Source organism: Salmo trutta, chromosome 9 (assembly GCF_901001165.1).
Source record: "Salmo trutta chromosome 9, fSalTru1.1, whole genome shotgun sequence".
Lineage (NCBI taxonomy): Eukaryota > Metazoa > Chordata > Actinopteri > Salmoniformes > Salmonidae > Salmo > Salmo trutta.
Window position 1 is genome coordinate 40,418,071 of NC_042965.1, and position 15,037 is coordinate 40,433,107.

The following is a 15,037-nucleotide window of genomic DNA, read 5'->3' on the forward strand; positions in this document are numbered from 1 at the left end:
TAACAGCTAGCTAGCTGCGATGATCCAGGTGAAGAAAAAAGAAAAAGGTTCAGAGCTTGCGGTTGGAATCCGGAGATATGGAGAAAAATAAGCCTGATTTGCTCTGGTTTGAGTCGCGTTGTGCAGACTGGCGAAAGTTTCCGTGCTAAAGGTAGCTGATGACCGCTAGCAGTGACTAGCTGACTACTAGCTAAGTATCTAAAAAAAAGCATCTATATCCACAGTAAAACAAGTCCTATATCGACATAACCTGAAAGGCCGCTCAGCAAGGAAGAAGCCACTTCTCCAAAGCCGCCATAAAAAAGCCAGACTACGGTTTGCAACTGCACATGGGGACGAAGACCGTCCTTTTTGGAGAAATGTCGTCTGGTCTGATGAAACAAAAATAGAACTGTTTGGCCATAATGACCATTGTTATGTTTGGAGGAAAAAGGGGGAGGCTTGCAAGCCAAAAGAACACCATCCCAACCGTGAAGCACTGGGGTGGCAGCATAATGTTGTGGGGGTACTTTGCTGCAGGAGGGACTGGTGCACTTCACAAAATAGATGGCATCATGAGGCCGGAAATTTATGTGGATATATTAAAGCAACATCTCAAGACATCAGTCAGGAAGTTAAAGCTTGGTCGCAAATAGGTCTTCTGAATGGACAATGACCTCAAGCATACTTCCAATGTTGTGGCAAAATAGCTTCAGGACAACAAAGTCAAGGTATTGGAGTGGCCATCACAAAGCCCTAACCTCAATCCTATAGAAAATTTGTGGGCAGAACTGAAAAAGCGTGTGTGAGCAAGGAGGCCTACAAACTTGACTCAGTTATACCAGCTCTGTCAGGAGGAATGGGCCAAAATTCACCAAATTTATTGTGGGAAGCTTGTGGAACGCTACCTGAAACGTTTGACCCAAGTTAAATAATTTAAAGGCAATGCTACCAAATACTAATTGAGTGTATGTAAACTTCTGACCCACTGGGAATGTGATGAAAGAAATGAAAGCTGAAATAAATCATACTCTCTACTATTATTCTGACATTTCACATTCTTAAAATGAAGTGGTGATCCTAACTGACCTAAGACAGGGCATTTTTACTAGGATTAAATGTCAGGAATTGTGAATAACGGAGTTTAAATGTATTTGGCTAAGGTGTACGTAAACTTCCGACTTCAACTGTAGGTCCTGGATGGCAGGATGCTTGGCCCCAGTGATGTACTGGGCCGTACACATTACCCACCTGTAGCGCCTCCCTGTCAGATTCCAAGCACTTGCAATACCAGGCGGTGATGCATCCAGTCAGAGTGCTCTCCATGGTGCAGCTGTAGAACTTTTTGAGGATCTGGGGACCCATGTCATGGATCCCTCCAGAACTTTCATTGTGCACACCTGTCCCCTATTCCCACTGATTGTATTTGTATATATGTGCCCTTTGTTCACCATGGTGCTGTTGATTATTGTTACTATGTCCGTTGGTGTGTGTGAGGACCTGTGCTGTGTGTTTTGGTCTTTCGTGCCCTTGTGGATTACACAGATGATTATGGGTCTCGTCCCGTGTGATAATCATTGTGCACTAGTGTTATTTATTCGAGGTACTCCTCGCTCTTTTGTTAGGGTTACTACCCTATGTTTTGTTACGTGTTTGCTTGGTCTTCATCCCCGTGCCTTTACACGGCACGCCGTAATTTGGGCTTAATAAAAAACCCTATTACACATTGCTGCACCTGTCTCCCGAATCATTTATACCAGCGTGACAACCCATGACTAATCTTTTCAGTCTCCTGAGGGGTAAAAGGTGTTGTCGTTTCCTCTTCATGACTGTCCTGGTGTGTTTGGACCATGATAGTTTGTTGGTGATGTGGACACCAAGGAACTTGAAACTGTCGACCCTCTCCACTTCAGCCCCGTCAATGTTAATGGAGGCTTGTTCAGCCCGCCTTTTCCTGTAGTCCACAATCAGCTCCTTTGTCTTGCTCACATTGAGAGAGAGGTTGTTGTCCTGTCACCTCACTGCCAGGTCTCTGACCTCCTCCCTATAGGCTGTCTCATCGTTGTCGGTGATCAGGCCTAACACTGTTGTGTCGTCAGCAAACTTAATGATGGTGTTTGGTCGTGCTTGTCCACGCAGTCGTGGGTGTACAGGAAGTATAGGAGGGGACTAAGCACACACCGATGAGGGGCCCCCATGTTGAGGATCATTGTGGCAGATGTGTTGTTGCCTACCCTCACCACCTGGGGGCGGTCCGTCAGGAAGTCCAGGATCCAGTTGCAGAGGGAGGTGTTTAGTCCCAGGGTCCTTAGCTTAGTGATGAGCTTTGAGGGCACTATGGTGTTGAATGCTAAGCTGTAGTGAATGAAAATAATTCTCACATAGGTGTTCTTTTTGTCACGGTGGGAAAGGGCAGTGTGGAGTGCAATAGCAATTGCGTTATCTGTGTATCTGTTTGGGCGGTATATTAATTGGAGTGGGTCTAGGGGTTCTGGGATGATGGTGTGACCAGCCTTTCAAAGCACTTCATGGCTACAGATGTGAGTGCTACGTGTCGGTAGTCATTTAGGCAGGTTACTTTGGCGTTCTTGGCCACAGGGACTATTGTGGTCTGATTCAAACATGTAGGTATTACAGACTTGGTCAGGGAGAGGTTGAAAATGTCAGTGAAGACACTTTCCAGTTGGTCAGTGCATGCTCGGAGTACACATCCTGGTAATCCGTCTGGTCCTGCGGCCTTGTGAATGTTGACCTGTTTAAAGGTCTTACTCACATCGGCTACGGAGAGCGTGATCACACAGTCGTCTGGAACAGCTGATGCTCTCGTGCATGCTTCAGTGTTGCTTGCCTCGAAGCGAGCATAGAAGTAATTTAGTACATGTCCTGGTAATCCGTCTGGTCCTGTGAATGTTAGCCTTGTCATGCCTGCTCCCGCTCCCCCTCCCTGGCGGTCGAGGGCACCAGGCTACTCTTATCTACACACACCTGTCACCATCATTAAGCGCAGCAGCGCTCATTGGACTCACCTGGATTCCTTCCCGTGGTTGATTACCCCCTGTATATCTGTCTGTTCCTCTGTGGTGTTCCCTGTGTTCCCATTAAATTGTTGGTAAGTGTTCATGTCCAGACGCTGTTCCTGTTGTTGACAGACAGCATGTGAAAGTGCACATTCTGTCAATAAAGTATGGCGGAGATTGAGTAAACCCATTGTGCAAGTACAGGAAACTTTACGGTGCACCCGCTACTAATCTTAATGTCTGAAGGGCAAGAGAGTGGAACAGGAACTGAGGAGTCTGCACTGGAACAGGGACAGACCACATGGAAAGTGTTTATGTGTATATATGTGTAAATTCATACCATAGACTGTGGTCCATTATTGTGTGTTTATATATGTGTTTTTGTTTGTGTATGTTCTATATGTTTTGAATCTATACATGCATTGAGTGTTTTTATATGGCCTTGTGTGTGCATGTTTATTTGTGTATGTTCACTGGTGCATATGTGTGTGTGCATGCATATAGAGTTTTTTTATTTCTTCATGTTTACATTTTAGTCATTTAGCAGACACTCTTATCCAGAGCAACTTACAGTAGTGAATGCATACATTTCATACATTTTTTTTTTTAATACTGGTCCCCCATGGGAATCAAACCCACAACCCTGGCGTTGCAAACACCATGCTCTACCAACTGAGCCACACGGAACCATGTGTCTTCCTGTGTGTGTATCACAGGAGGTTGGTGGCACCTTAATTGGGGAGGACGTAGTCGTAGTAATGACTGGAGCGGAATCAGTGGAATGGTATCAAATACATCAAACACATGGTTTCTATGGTTTCCATGTGTTTGATACCGTTCCATTTGCTACGTTCCATTATCATGAGCCGTTCTCCCCTGTTGTGTATGTAGATATCTGTGCACCAGGGCTTCCACTGCTGTCATGTAGATGTGGCGCTGCGTTGAGGCGCAGGTTGAAGATGGTAGAACAGTCCTCTGCAAACAAAACGAGTGATGACTACAACAATCTGACAACCCCACAGTAGAATAGTTTATTTAATTACCTAGTTGGCTCGTTGTTGTGTGTTCTATTCAAGATAAATATTTATCTCGAGGCGCATGCGAGTTACGAGTGCCACAGGGAGAGAAACATGCATTCTGACAAGCAGTCAATGCACAAGAATTCCTGCAATCGCAGGCAAAATAGTAGTTCTTATGGTCTTTGTTAAAAAGAGAGGGATCCCAGCTTTCCATTCCTACTTTATTTATTTCTCAACACTTAAATATGTGTGAACTGCACCATTTTAAACCTAGAGTTTTTAGCAGCGGCATGGTTAAGCATGTTACCACTCCAAAATTCACCCTGAGTGCATAGGGGAGATGTTGAGGTCCTGGGCTGGTGTGGTTACACATTGTCTGCGGTTGTGAGGCCGGTTGGACGTACTGCCAAATTCTCTAAAACTACATTGGAGGTGGCTTATGGTTGAGAAATGAACATTCAATTATCTGGCAAAAGCTCTAGTGGACATTCCTGCAGTCAGCATTCCAATAGCACGCTCCCTGAGATCTTGAGACCTCTGTGGCTTTGTGACAAAACTGCACATTTTAGAGTGGCCTTTTATTGTCCCCAGCACAAGGTGTTCCTGTTTAATGATCATGCTGTTTAATCAGGTGGATGGATTATCTTGGCAAAGGAGAAATGCTAACTAACAGGGATTTAAACATTAAATTTTTTTTGAGAGAAATAAGCTTTTTGTGCATATAGAACATTTCTGGGATCTTTTATTTCAGCTCATGAAACATGGAACCAACACTTTACATGCTGCGTTTATCATTTTGCTCAGTATATATAAATGCTTGCTTTGTTGACAAACTCAGTATATTGTTGATTTAATTATACTGAAGGTTACAAACGGAGATCCTAACCAGTTATTGTCCATTGTTACTTCGGTTCAGTGTGTACTACATTTTGCATCATAGTTTGGTTGACTTGTCTTAGACAGTCTACAGGTAGATTTAAACATAGGCTGGTCTTATGTCATAACAGAATAATCAACTTGCAGAACTTGTTTCCTGTTGGTGAAATGCTAGCTAGAACTTAGTGTTCTTTCTGGTTCTCAACAAGTGTTGAGGAAGCAAAAACAGATTGAGAAGAAGCCATTATCAAATGATCCAACTGATGTTATAACATCTTCAGTTAATAACATCTTTAAGAAGTCACTGTCTCTCAGCCGTGAGGTTTGGAACTCTCTGACAGTAGATCCATTCTGCTGTTATAACTGAAAACAGATTTTAGTGTTCTCTCTCTCTCTCTCAGCATGTGGTGGCCTGTTTTTATTCCATTGGCGGTTCTTCTCTCAGAGCAGTTTGGAACATTAGCATAGTGTTAACGTTAGCTTACTGTTCCTCATCAGGCGTGATTACCTCTTCAAAGAGTATCTTAAATAAGACATCTGGGTTCTTATCCCCCCGCATGCATTTTTTAAACTTATTTTCCTAATAGCACTGACTTTGCTGATAACGTCTTTATTGAGGAAAAATGTACTGACTACGACTGTGTAATGTGGTTGTCTCAACTAGCTAGCTTAAGATGAATGCACTAACTGTAAGTCACTCTGGCTAAGAGCATCTGCTAAATGACAAAAATGTTTTAAAAAACACATGGTAATGTAAAGTGATTTGAGATGTTAGCCTACAATGTTAGCTTCGGTGGCAGTTTGATGTGCCTCTAAGTCAGACAAACGTGTTCAACCTGTTCTTAGTATTAGTATGGTAATGGTTAATAGAGGCATATGACAGGTTACATTTTTGCTATTTATTTTGTTTGTATGACTGACATGTTTTGTGTGCCATGACATTGGAGCGTGTGTGTGACTGTGTGTGTGTATGTGTGACTGTGTGTGTGTGTATGTGTGACTGTGTGTTTAAAGTCCACAGAGTAATTCCACCTCAAAAAGCACCAGAAAGAGGACTTCAACACCCACCATCTCAGATTGTTCTGAAACGGTTTCTGTAGTTAGAAACAGAAGATTAACATTCCTGAAACATTGTTTTGTTGAAAGATAATTTGAACACTGAGAAATTAAGCTAATTTATTTCACCCAATTTGGCAATTTATAGGATTCATATAATATTCAATAACTATTGTACCCAATATCTGATTTGGACCAAACCTCTTCTAAACAGTAATTAAGGAATCTAAATGAATGGTCAAAAGCCATCCAAGGACCCCAACATCCAGTATACATCATCAGTGCTTTATGTTTGACAAGTAGTATGAAGCTGCGGCTTGGAGTATTGTTTATTCATACTATGTAATGTATTCTTAGCGATTGAAGAAGCTTGCATTTTTCCCCATAAATGAATGTTAAAGTACCAGGTTTTGCCTACTAGATGTTACTGTTCCTGCTACTGCCACACCCTTTTTATACATTTTGCTGGTCTCTTGCATTTATTCAATGGATCACAACATTTTCTTTACAACTTAGGGTAGAAAACCAATAGCTTTTGCTTTTAATGAAAATAAATTGTGTGGTTATCCTCAAGTCAAGCCAGTCCTCCATGAAAGCAATTTAGTTTTTCCTTCTCTTAGCAGCTAATGCTTCAACCCAACTCACCTTGAAGAGTCCAACAAATGGCAGCTCTCTGAGAGGGCTATCCCTATGGTGCAATTCTCATATGAAGACTTTTCCTACAACCCCAAACAAATCTATTGAGAAATGGACTAGTGACTGTTGCATGGCGTGCGATTAGTGTAATTTACCATCAAACCCAACCCAATACCATTACCGTTGTAAAACACTATACAGTATGTGCTTTGGACTTTTACCATTGAAGACCTTTAGAGACCATAACCTTGAAACCATTAGAACTGCTGTAGCCTAATGATTTGCTTGTTCACCAGGAATGGTCTAATCCAGACCTTTTTTTTAAAGGGAATAAATCACAAACACAGGGGCCATTTCCTGGACCTAGATTAAACCTAAGAGAAGGACAAACTGCTTTGGTTTCATGGAGGACTGGCTTGAATTGTGAGGATGACATTATTATTATTATTCTTTTCAACATGAGCTAAAGCGATTGTTTTTTTTTTACCCAAAGTTGTAAAGAAAATGTTGTGCTCACGAGACAAGCAACATTGATAAAAGGGTGTGGCAGTAGCAGCAACAGCAGCATCTACTGGGCAAAACCTAGTACTTTAAGGCCACTCATAGGGCAAATTTTCCCCTTAATCAAATAATAATCACATTTTACCAGTTGAACGTAGACCAAAATATAATACTTTTTGGGTTAAACATTTTATTAAATATTTTATTACAATATGCAACTAAGGCAATAACTCATTAAATATGCACATATTTGCATGTCGCAGAAATACATTTTTCTGGACACTGGATGAAGTCAGCCTAAATAGTTTGGTTGCATTTTGTCCAGAGCAGATTGTGGAGAAATACTTTTTAAATATTTATATCTGTAAAATAATAAATAAATAAAATAAAATGTTATCTACAGTGCCTTCAGAAAGTATTCACACCCCTTGAATTTTTCCACATTTTGTTGTGTTACAGCCTCAATTCAAAATGGATTAAATATAGATTATTTGTCACTGACCTACACACAATACCCCATAATGTCAAAGTGGAATTATGTTTTTCAAATCTTTACTAACTAATTAAAAATGAAAAGCTGAAATGTCTTGAGTCAATAAGTATTTAACCCCTTTGTTATGGCAAGCCTAAATAAGTTCAGAAGTAAAAATGTGCTTAACAAGTCACTTAATAAGTTGCATGGACTCACTTTGTGTTCAATAATAGTGTTTAACATTAATTTCTGAATGACTACATCTTCTCTGTATCCAACACATACAGTCATCTGTAAGGTCAGATAACCAGTTATTAAACGCAAGGGTTTACATACTTTTTCCAACCTACACTGTGAATGTTTCAATTAGGTATTCAATATAGACAAGAAAAATACAATTATTTGTGTGTTATTAGTTTAAGCACACCGTGTTTGTCTATTGTTGTGACTAAGATGAAGATCAGACCAAATTTTGATGACCAATTTATGCAGAAATTCCAAAGGGTTCACTTACTTTTATTTGCCACTATGTGAATGTACTGTATGCAAAATAGATATCTGGACCCATTCATTTTTCTAACGTTTTTGAAATGTACATGTTAAAATTCTATCGGTAAAAATGTAATTTCCAGGCAAAACAGCCTGAAATTACATTTTTACCGCTAGAATTTTAACATATACATTTCAAAAACGTTATGAAAATGTCTTTTTTATTTAGTTTGTCATACTACCGTCATCAACATTTTCATGAATTTTAACCACTTTAAAATACAGCAATAATTTCAAAGCTCATAACATTAAATTACACAGAATTTAAAAGACTAATTTATGGGGGAAATGTAAGCTACATCAATGGCTAATTTCTCTGAACAGGTTGGGAAAAACATCACGTAATTCACTGACAATACCTAGTATGAATAAACAATATTCAAATAAAACATTCCAAAACCTGGCCAGATCATTGAAAGTCATCAGTCTCAAGTCAAAGTCAAGTCCCGAGTGTTGAGGCTCCAAATCAACTCTCAAGTTATTTTATTTTCTATCGAGTCTCAAATCATCAAATTTGTAACTTGAGTCAGACTCAAGTCCAAGTCAATGTGACTCTAGTATCTACTGTCTATTTACTTTCTCTTCTGTTGTCTATGTGAAGCTGAAATGACCTTGACCGCTCGTTAGTTGGACACACACACACACACACACACACATAAGCATGAAAGATCAAAGCAGGATTATTGGTATTTGTTGTGACAAGTGGATTAGATTCGATGACAATGACAGCTCAGTAGTAGAGTAATCTCCTCCTTCCCTGCGTAGATGAAACCACGCTAGTCTAGACTATTGTTTGAATGCACTGTATATACAGTATACACACTGAATGATAAAGGCTGGTGGTAGAGATATGTTTTCTTTGTTTGAAAATGCTATTGTCCTACTAACGTAATCTACTTTGAGCTCTTCAGATGGTCATGAGAAATTCATTAGACTAATATAATTACTAAGATAGACTTCAATAGACTAATGTAATCAAATAAATAGATAACAGCACATAATTAAATTACAAAATAGAATGTTATAATACAAATGTTAGAGGATACACAGATGACGGCATTCCTTTTGTTGTAAATGTCCCAAAACTGCAGTCACTTTCTGAAGATCTGTCACAGTCTTGCCTGCGAACTGTTAGTCAACAAGTAGTAACAATTAAACTACATCAGCTCATCCACCAATGGTCTACTTGATTCTCTTGCATTTTGGGAAATGTTGTTTTTAGAACCACTGCTCTGTAGTCTGTAAATGTACACTGAGTGTACAAAACATTAGGAACTATTGACTAATATTTAGTTGCACCCCATTTTGTCCTCAGAACAGCCTCAATTCGTCGGGGCATGGACTATTTTATTTTTTATTTATTTAACCTTTATTTAACTAGGCAAGTCAGTTAAGAACAAATTATTATTTACGATGATGGCCTACCAAAAGGCCTAATGCGGGGACGGGGGCTGGGATAACATTTTTTTTTTATAAGAATAATAATTATATATATATATATATATATATATATATATGACAAAACACACATCATGACAAGAGAGACAACACAACACTACATAAAGAGAGACCTAAGACAACAATATAGCAAGACAGCAACACAGCATGGTAGCAACACAACATGACAACAACATGGTAGCAACACAACATGACAACACAGCATGGTAGCAACACAACATGATAACAACATGGTAGCAGCACAACATGGTAGCAGAACAAAACATGGTACCAACATTATTGGGCACAGACAACAGCACAAAGGACAAGAAGGTAGAGACAACAATACATCACGCAAAGCAGCCACAACTGTCAGTAAGAGTGTCCATGATTGAGTCTTCGAATGAAGAGATTGAGATAAAACTGTCCAGTTTGAGTGTTTGTTGCAGCTCGTTCCAGTCGCTAGCCGCAGCGAAATGAAAAGACGAGCGATCGAGGGATGCGTGTGCTTTGGGGACCACAAAGGTGTCCAAAGCTTCCCACAGTTGTGTCAAGTTGGCTGGATGTTCTTTGGGTGGTGGACCATTCTTGATACACACGGGGAAACTGTTGAGCTTGGAAAAACCCAGCAGTGTTGCAGTTCCTTCTTTAACCCAGCAGTGTTGCAAAAATCCTTCTTTCTTTAACCTAGCAGTGTTGTAAAAATCCTTCTTTAACCTATCTCCTTCCCTTTATCTACACTCAGTCTATGTCATGGAAAGAGCATGTTTTGCACACTCAGTCTAGTTTATGCCTGCAGGGATGGAGGCAGGTCACGTCAATGATTCCCTGTTCTGCCTGGTACCATTAGAGCTGCATGTCCATCTGCAACTTGCATACAGTATATGAAAGGGCTTATTGCTCAGTTCCAAACAGTTGAACTAGTGTACTCCCAAAATAAGCATCATGTCTGTGTCACTGCCTTTTTCAAAGTCCCCCAGTCCCAGTCCCATGACAATGACACTTCACAAAGTGAAATGTAGGATTATATAAAGGGAAATAATATGTGTGTGTCTACACACTGCTTGTCTGTGAACTGAGTGCTCTGTGTTCCTGTAGGGATGGAGTTCCCTGTGGACGGCCTGGTCAGCGTGAGCCAAGAGATCCTGGAGAGATCAGCCCAGGACTACATGAACAGCCTTCTCCACAGCCCCCCTGACTCACCCCAACACCTCACCCTCGCAAACAACACACAGGTAAAAATACCCTCACTCTGCCACACTCTACACAGGTAAATATCAAGTCAAATTTTATTGGTCACATATACATGGTTAGCAGATGTTAATGCAAGTGTAGTGAAGTGTTTGTGCTTCTGGTTCCGACAGTGCAGTAATATCTAACAAGTGATGTAACAATTCCCCAACAACTACCTAATACACACATATCTAAAAGGGGTGAATGAGAATATGTACATATAAATATATGGATGAGTGATGGCCGAGCGGCATAGGCAAGATGCAGTAGATGGTATAGAATACAGTATATACATATGAGATGAGTAATGTAAGATATGTAAACATTATTAAAGTGGCATTATTTAAAGTGACTAGTGATCCATTTATTAAAGTGGCCAGTGGTTGGGTCTCCATGTAGGCAGCAGCCTCTCTGAGTTAGTGATTGCTGTTTAGCAGTCTGATGGCCTTGAGATAGAAGCTGTTTTTCAGTCTCTATCCTCACTCTGCCACACTCTACACAAATAGACCCTCACTCTGTCACACTCTACACAAATAGACCCTCACTCTGTCACACTCTACACAAATAAACCCGCACTCTGCCACACTCTACACAAATAAACCCTCACTCTGTCACACTCTACACAAATAAACCCTCACTCTGTCACACTCTACACAAATAGACCCTCACTCTGTCACACTCTACACAAATAAACCCTCACTCTGTCACACTCTACACAAATAAACCCTCACTCTGTCACACTCTACACAAATAAACCCTCACTCTGTCACACTCTACACAAATAAACCCTCACTCTGTCACACTCTACACAAATAAACCCTCACTCTGCCACACTCTACACAAATAAACCCTCACTCTGTCACACTCTACACAAATAAACCCTCACGCTGTCACACTCTACACAGGTCAATAGACCCTCACTCTGTCACACTCTACACAAATAAACCCTCACTCTGTCACACTCTACACAAATAAACCCTCACTCTGTCACACTCTACACAAATAAACCCTCACTCTGTCACACTCTACACAAATAAACCCTCACTCTGTCACACTCTACACAAATAAACCCTCACCCTGCCACACTCTACACAAATAGACCCTCACTCTGTCACACTCTACACAGGTAAATAAACCCTCACTCTGTCACACTCTACACAAATAGACCCTCACTCTGTCACACTCTACACAGGTAAATAAACCCTCACTCTGTCACACTCTACACAAATAGACCCTCACTCTGTCACACTCTACACAGGTAAATAAACCCTCACTCTGTCACACTCTACACAAATAAACCCTCACTCTGTCACACTCTACACAAATAAACCCTCACTCTGTCACACTCTACACAGGTAAATAAACCCTCACTCTGTCACACTCTACACAGGTAAATAGACCCTCACTCTGTCACACTCTACACAAATAAACCCTCACTCTGTCACACTCTACACAAATAAACCCTCACTCTGTCACACTCTACACAGGTAAATAAACCCTCACTCTGTCACACTCTACACAGGTAAACCCTCACTCTGTCACACTCTACACAAATAAACCCTCACTCTGTCACACTCTACACAGGTAAATAAACCCTCACTCTGTCACACTCTACACAGGTAAATAAACCCTCACTCTGTCACACTCTACACAGGTAAACCCTCACTCTGTCACACTCTACACAAATAAACCCTCACTCTGTCACACTCTACACAGGTAAATAAACCCTCACTCTGTCACACTCTACACAGGTAAATACACCCTCACTCTGTCACACTCTACACAGGTAAATACACCCTCACTCTGTCACACTCTACACAGGTAAATACACCCTCACTCTGTCACACTCTACACAGGTAAATAAACCCTCACTCTGTCACACTCTACACAGGTAAATAAACCCTCACTCTGTCACACTCTACACAGGTAAATAAACCCTCACTCTGTCACACTCTACACAGGTAAATAAACCCTCACTCTGTCACACTCTACACAGGTAAATAAACCCTCACTCTGTCACACTCTACACAGGTAAATAAACCCTCACTCTGTCACACTCTACACAGGTAAACCCTCACTCTGTCACACTCTACACAAATAAACCCTCACTCTGTCACACTCTACACAGGTAAATAAACCCTCACTCTGTCACACTCTACACAGGTAAACCCTCACTCTGTCACACTCTACACAAATAAACCCTCACTCTGTCACACTCTACACAGGTAAATAAACCCTCACTCTGTCACACTCTACACAGGTAAATACACCCTCACTCTGTCACACTCTACACAGGTAAATAAACCCTCACTCTGTCACACTCTACACAGGTAAATAAACCCTCACTCTGTCACACTCTACACAGGTAAATACACCCTCACTCTGTCACACTCTACACAGGTAAATAAACCCTCACTCTGTCACACTCTACACAGGTAAATAAACCCTCACTCTGTCACACTCTACACAGGTAAATAAACCCTCACTCTGTCACACTCTACACAGGTAAATAAACCCTCACTCTGTCACACTCTACACAGGTAAATAAACCCTCACTCTGCCACACTCTACACAGGTAAATAAACCCTCACTCTGTCACACTCTACACAGGTAAATAAACCCTCACTCTGTCACACTCTACACAGGTAAATAAACCCTCACTCTGTCACACTCTACACAGGTAAATAAACCCTCACTCTGCCACACTCTACACAGGTAAATAAACCCTCACTCTGCCACACTCTACACAGGTAAATAAACCCTCACTCTGTCACACTCTACACAGGTAAATAAACCCTCACTCTGCCACACTCTACACAGGTAAATAAACCCTCACTCTGCCACACTCTACACAGGTAAATAAACCCTCACTCTGTCACACTCTACACAGGTAAATAAACCCTCACTCTGCCACACTCTACACAGGTAAATAAACCCTCACTCTGTCACACTCTACACAGGTAAATAAACCCTCACTCTGTCACACTCTACACAGGTAAATAAACCCTCACTCTGTCACACTCTACACAGGTAAATAAACCCTCACTCTGTCACACTCTACACAGGTAAATAAACCCTCACTCTGTCACACTCTACACAGGTAAATAAACCCTCACTCTGTCACACTCTACACAGGTAAATAAACCCTCACTCTGTCACACTCTACACAGGTAAACCCTCACTCTGCCACACTCTACACAGGTAAATAAACCCTCACTCTGTCACACTCTACACAGGTAAATAAACCCTCACACTGTCACACTCTACACAGGTAAATAAACCCTCACTCTGTCACACTCTACACAGGTAAACCTTCACTCTGTCACACTCTACACAGGTAAACCCTCACTCTGTCACACTCTACACAGGTAAACCCTCACTCTGTCACACTCTACACAGGTAAACCCTCACTCTGTCACACTCTACACAGGTAAATAAACCCTCACTCTGCCACACTCTACACAGGTAAATAGACCCTCACTCTGTCACACTCTACACAGGTAAATACACCCTCACTCTGTCACACTCTACACAGGTAAATAAACCCTCACTCTGTCACACTCTACACAGGTAAATAAACCCTCACTCTGTCACACTCTACACAGGTAAATAAACCCTCACTCTGTCACACTCTACACAGGTAAATAAACCCTCACTCTGTCACACTCTACACAGGTAAATAAACCCTCACTCTGTCACACTCTACACAGGTAAATAAACCCTCACTCTGTCACACTCTACACAGGTAAATAAACCCTCACTCTGTCACACTCTACACAGGTAAATAAACCCTCACTCTGTCACACTCTACACAGGTAAATAAACCCTCACTCTGTCACACTCTACACAGGTAAATAAACCCTCACTCTGTCACACTCTACACAGGTAAATAAACCCTCACTCTGTCACACTCTACACAGGTAAATAAACCCTCACTCTGTCACACTCTACACAGGTAAATACACCCTCACTCTGTCACACTCTACACAGGTAAATAAACCCTCACTCTGTCACACTCTACACAGGTAAATAAACCCTCACTCTGTCACACTCTACACAGGTAAATAAACCCTCACTCTGTCACACTCTACACAGGTAAATACACCAGATGAAACAGATAAAATAACTGGGCAGAGTTTGACGTGTTACAGTTAAAGCTAGCTAGCTAACAATTCCATAGCCACAACAAAGTAATGTGCTGTGGGTGAGAAGCTTGGATCCAGTGCTGCACAACATCAAATCAAATGTATTTATAAAGCCCT

General features: G+C 41.1%; 1 protein-coding gene across 5 annotated transcripts in view; it reads left to right on the plus strand.

The window, feature by feature from the left end:
- Window positions 1–15,037, plus strand: part of LOC115200552 (titin) — a 56,053-nt gene that overhangs the window by 9,883 nt on the left and 31,133 nt on the right. For all 5 annotated transcript variants that reach the window (XM_029763706.1, XM_029763708.1, XM_029763709.1 and 2 more), the window contains exon 2: window positions 10,641–10,777. In XM_029763706.1, coding sequence (XP_029619566.1) covers window positions 10,643–10,777 — 135 coding nt within the window. In that variant the 5' untranslated portion in view covers window positions 10,641–10,642. The remainder of the gene's footprint in view (window positions 1–10,640; window positions 10,778–15,037) is intronic.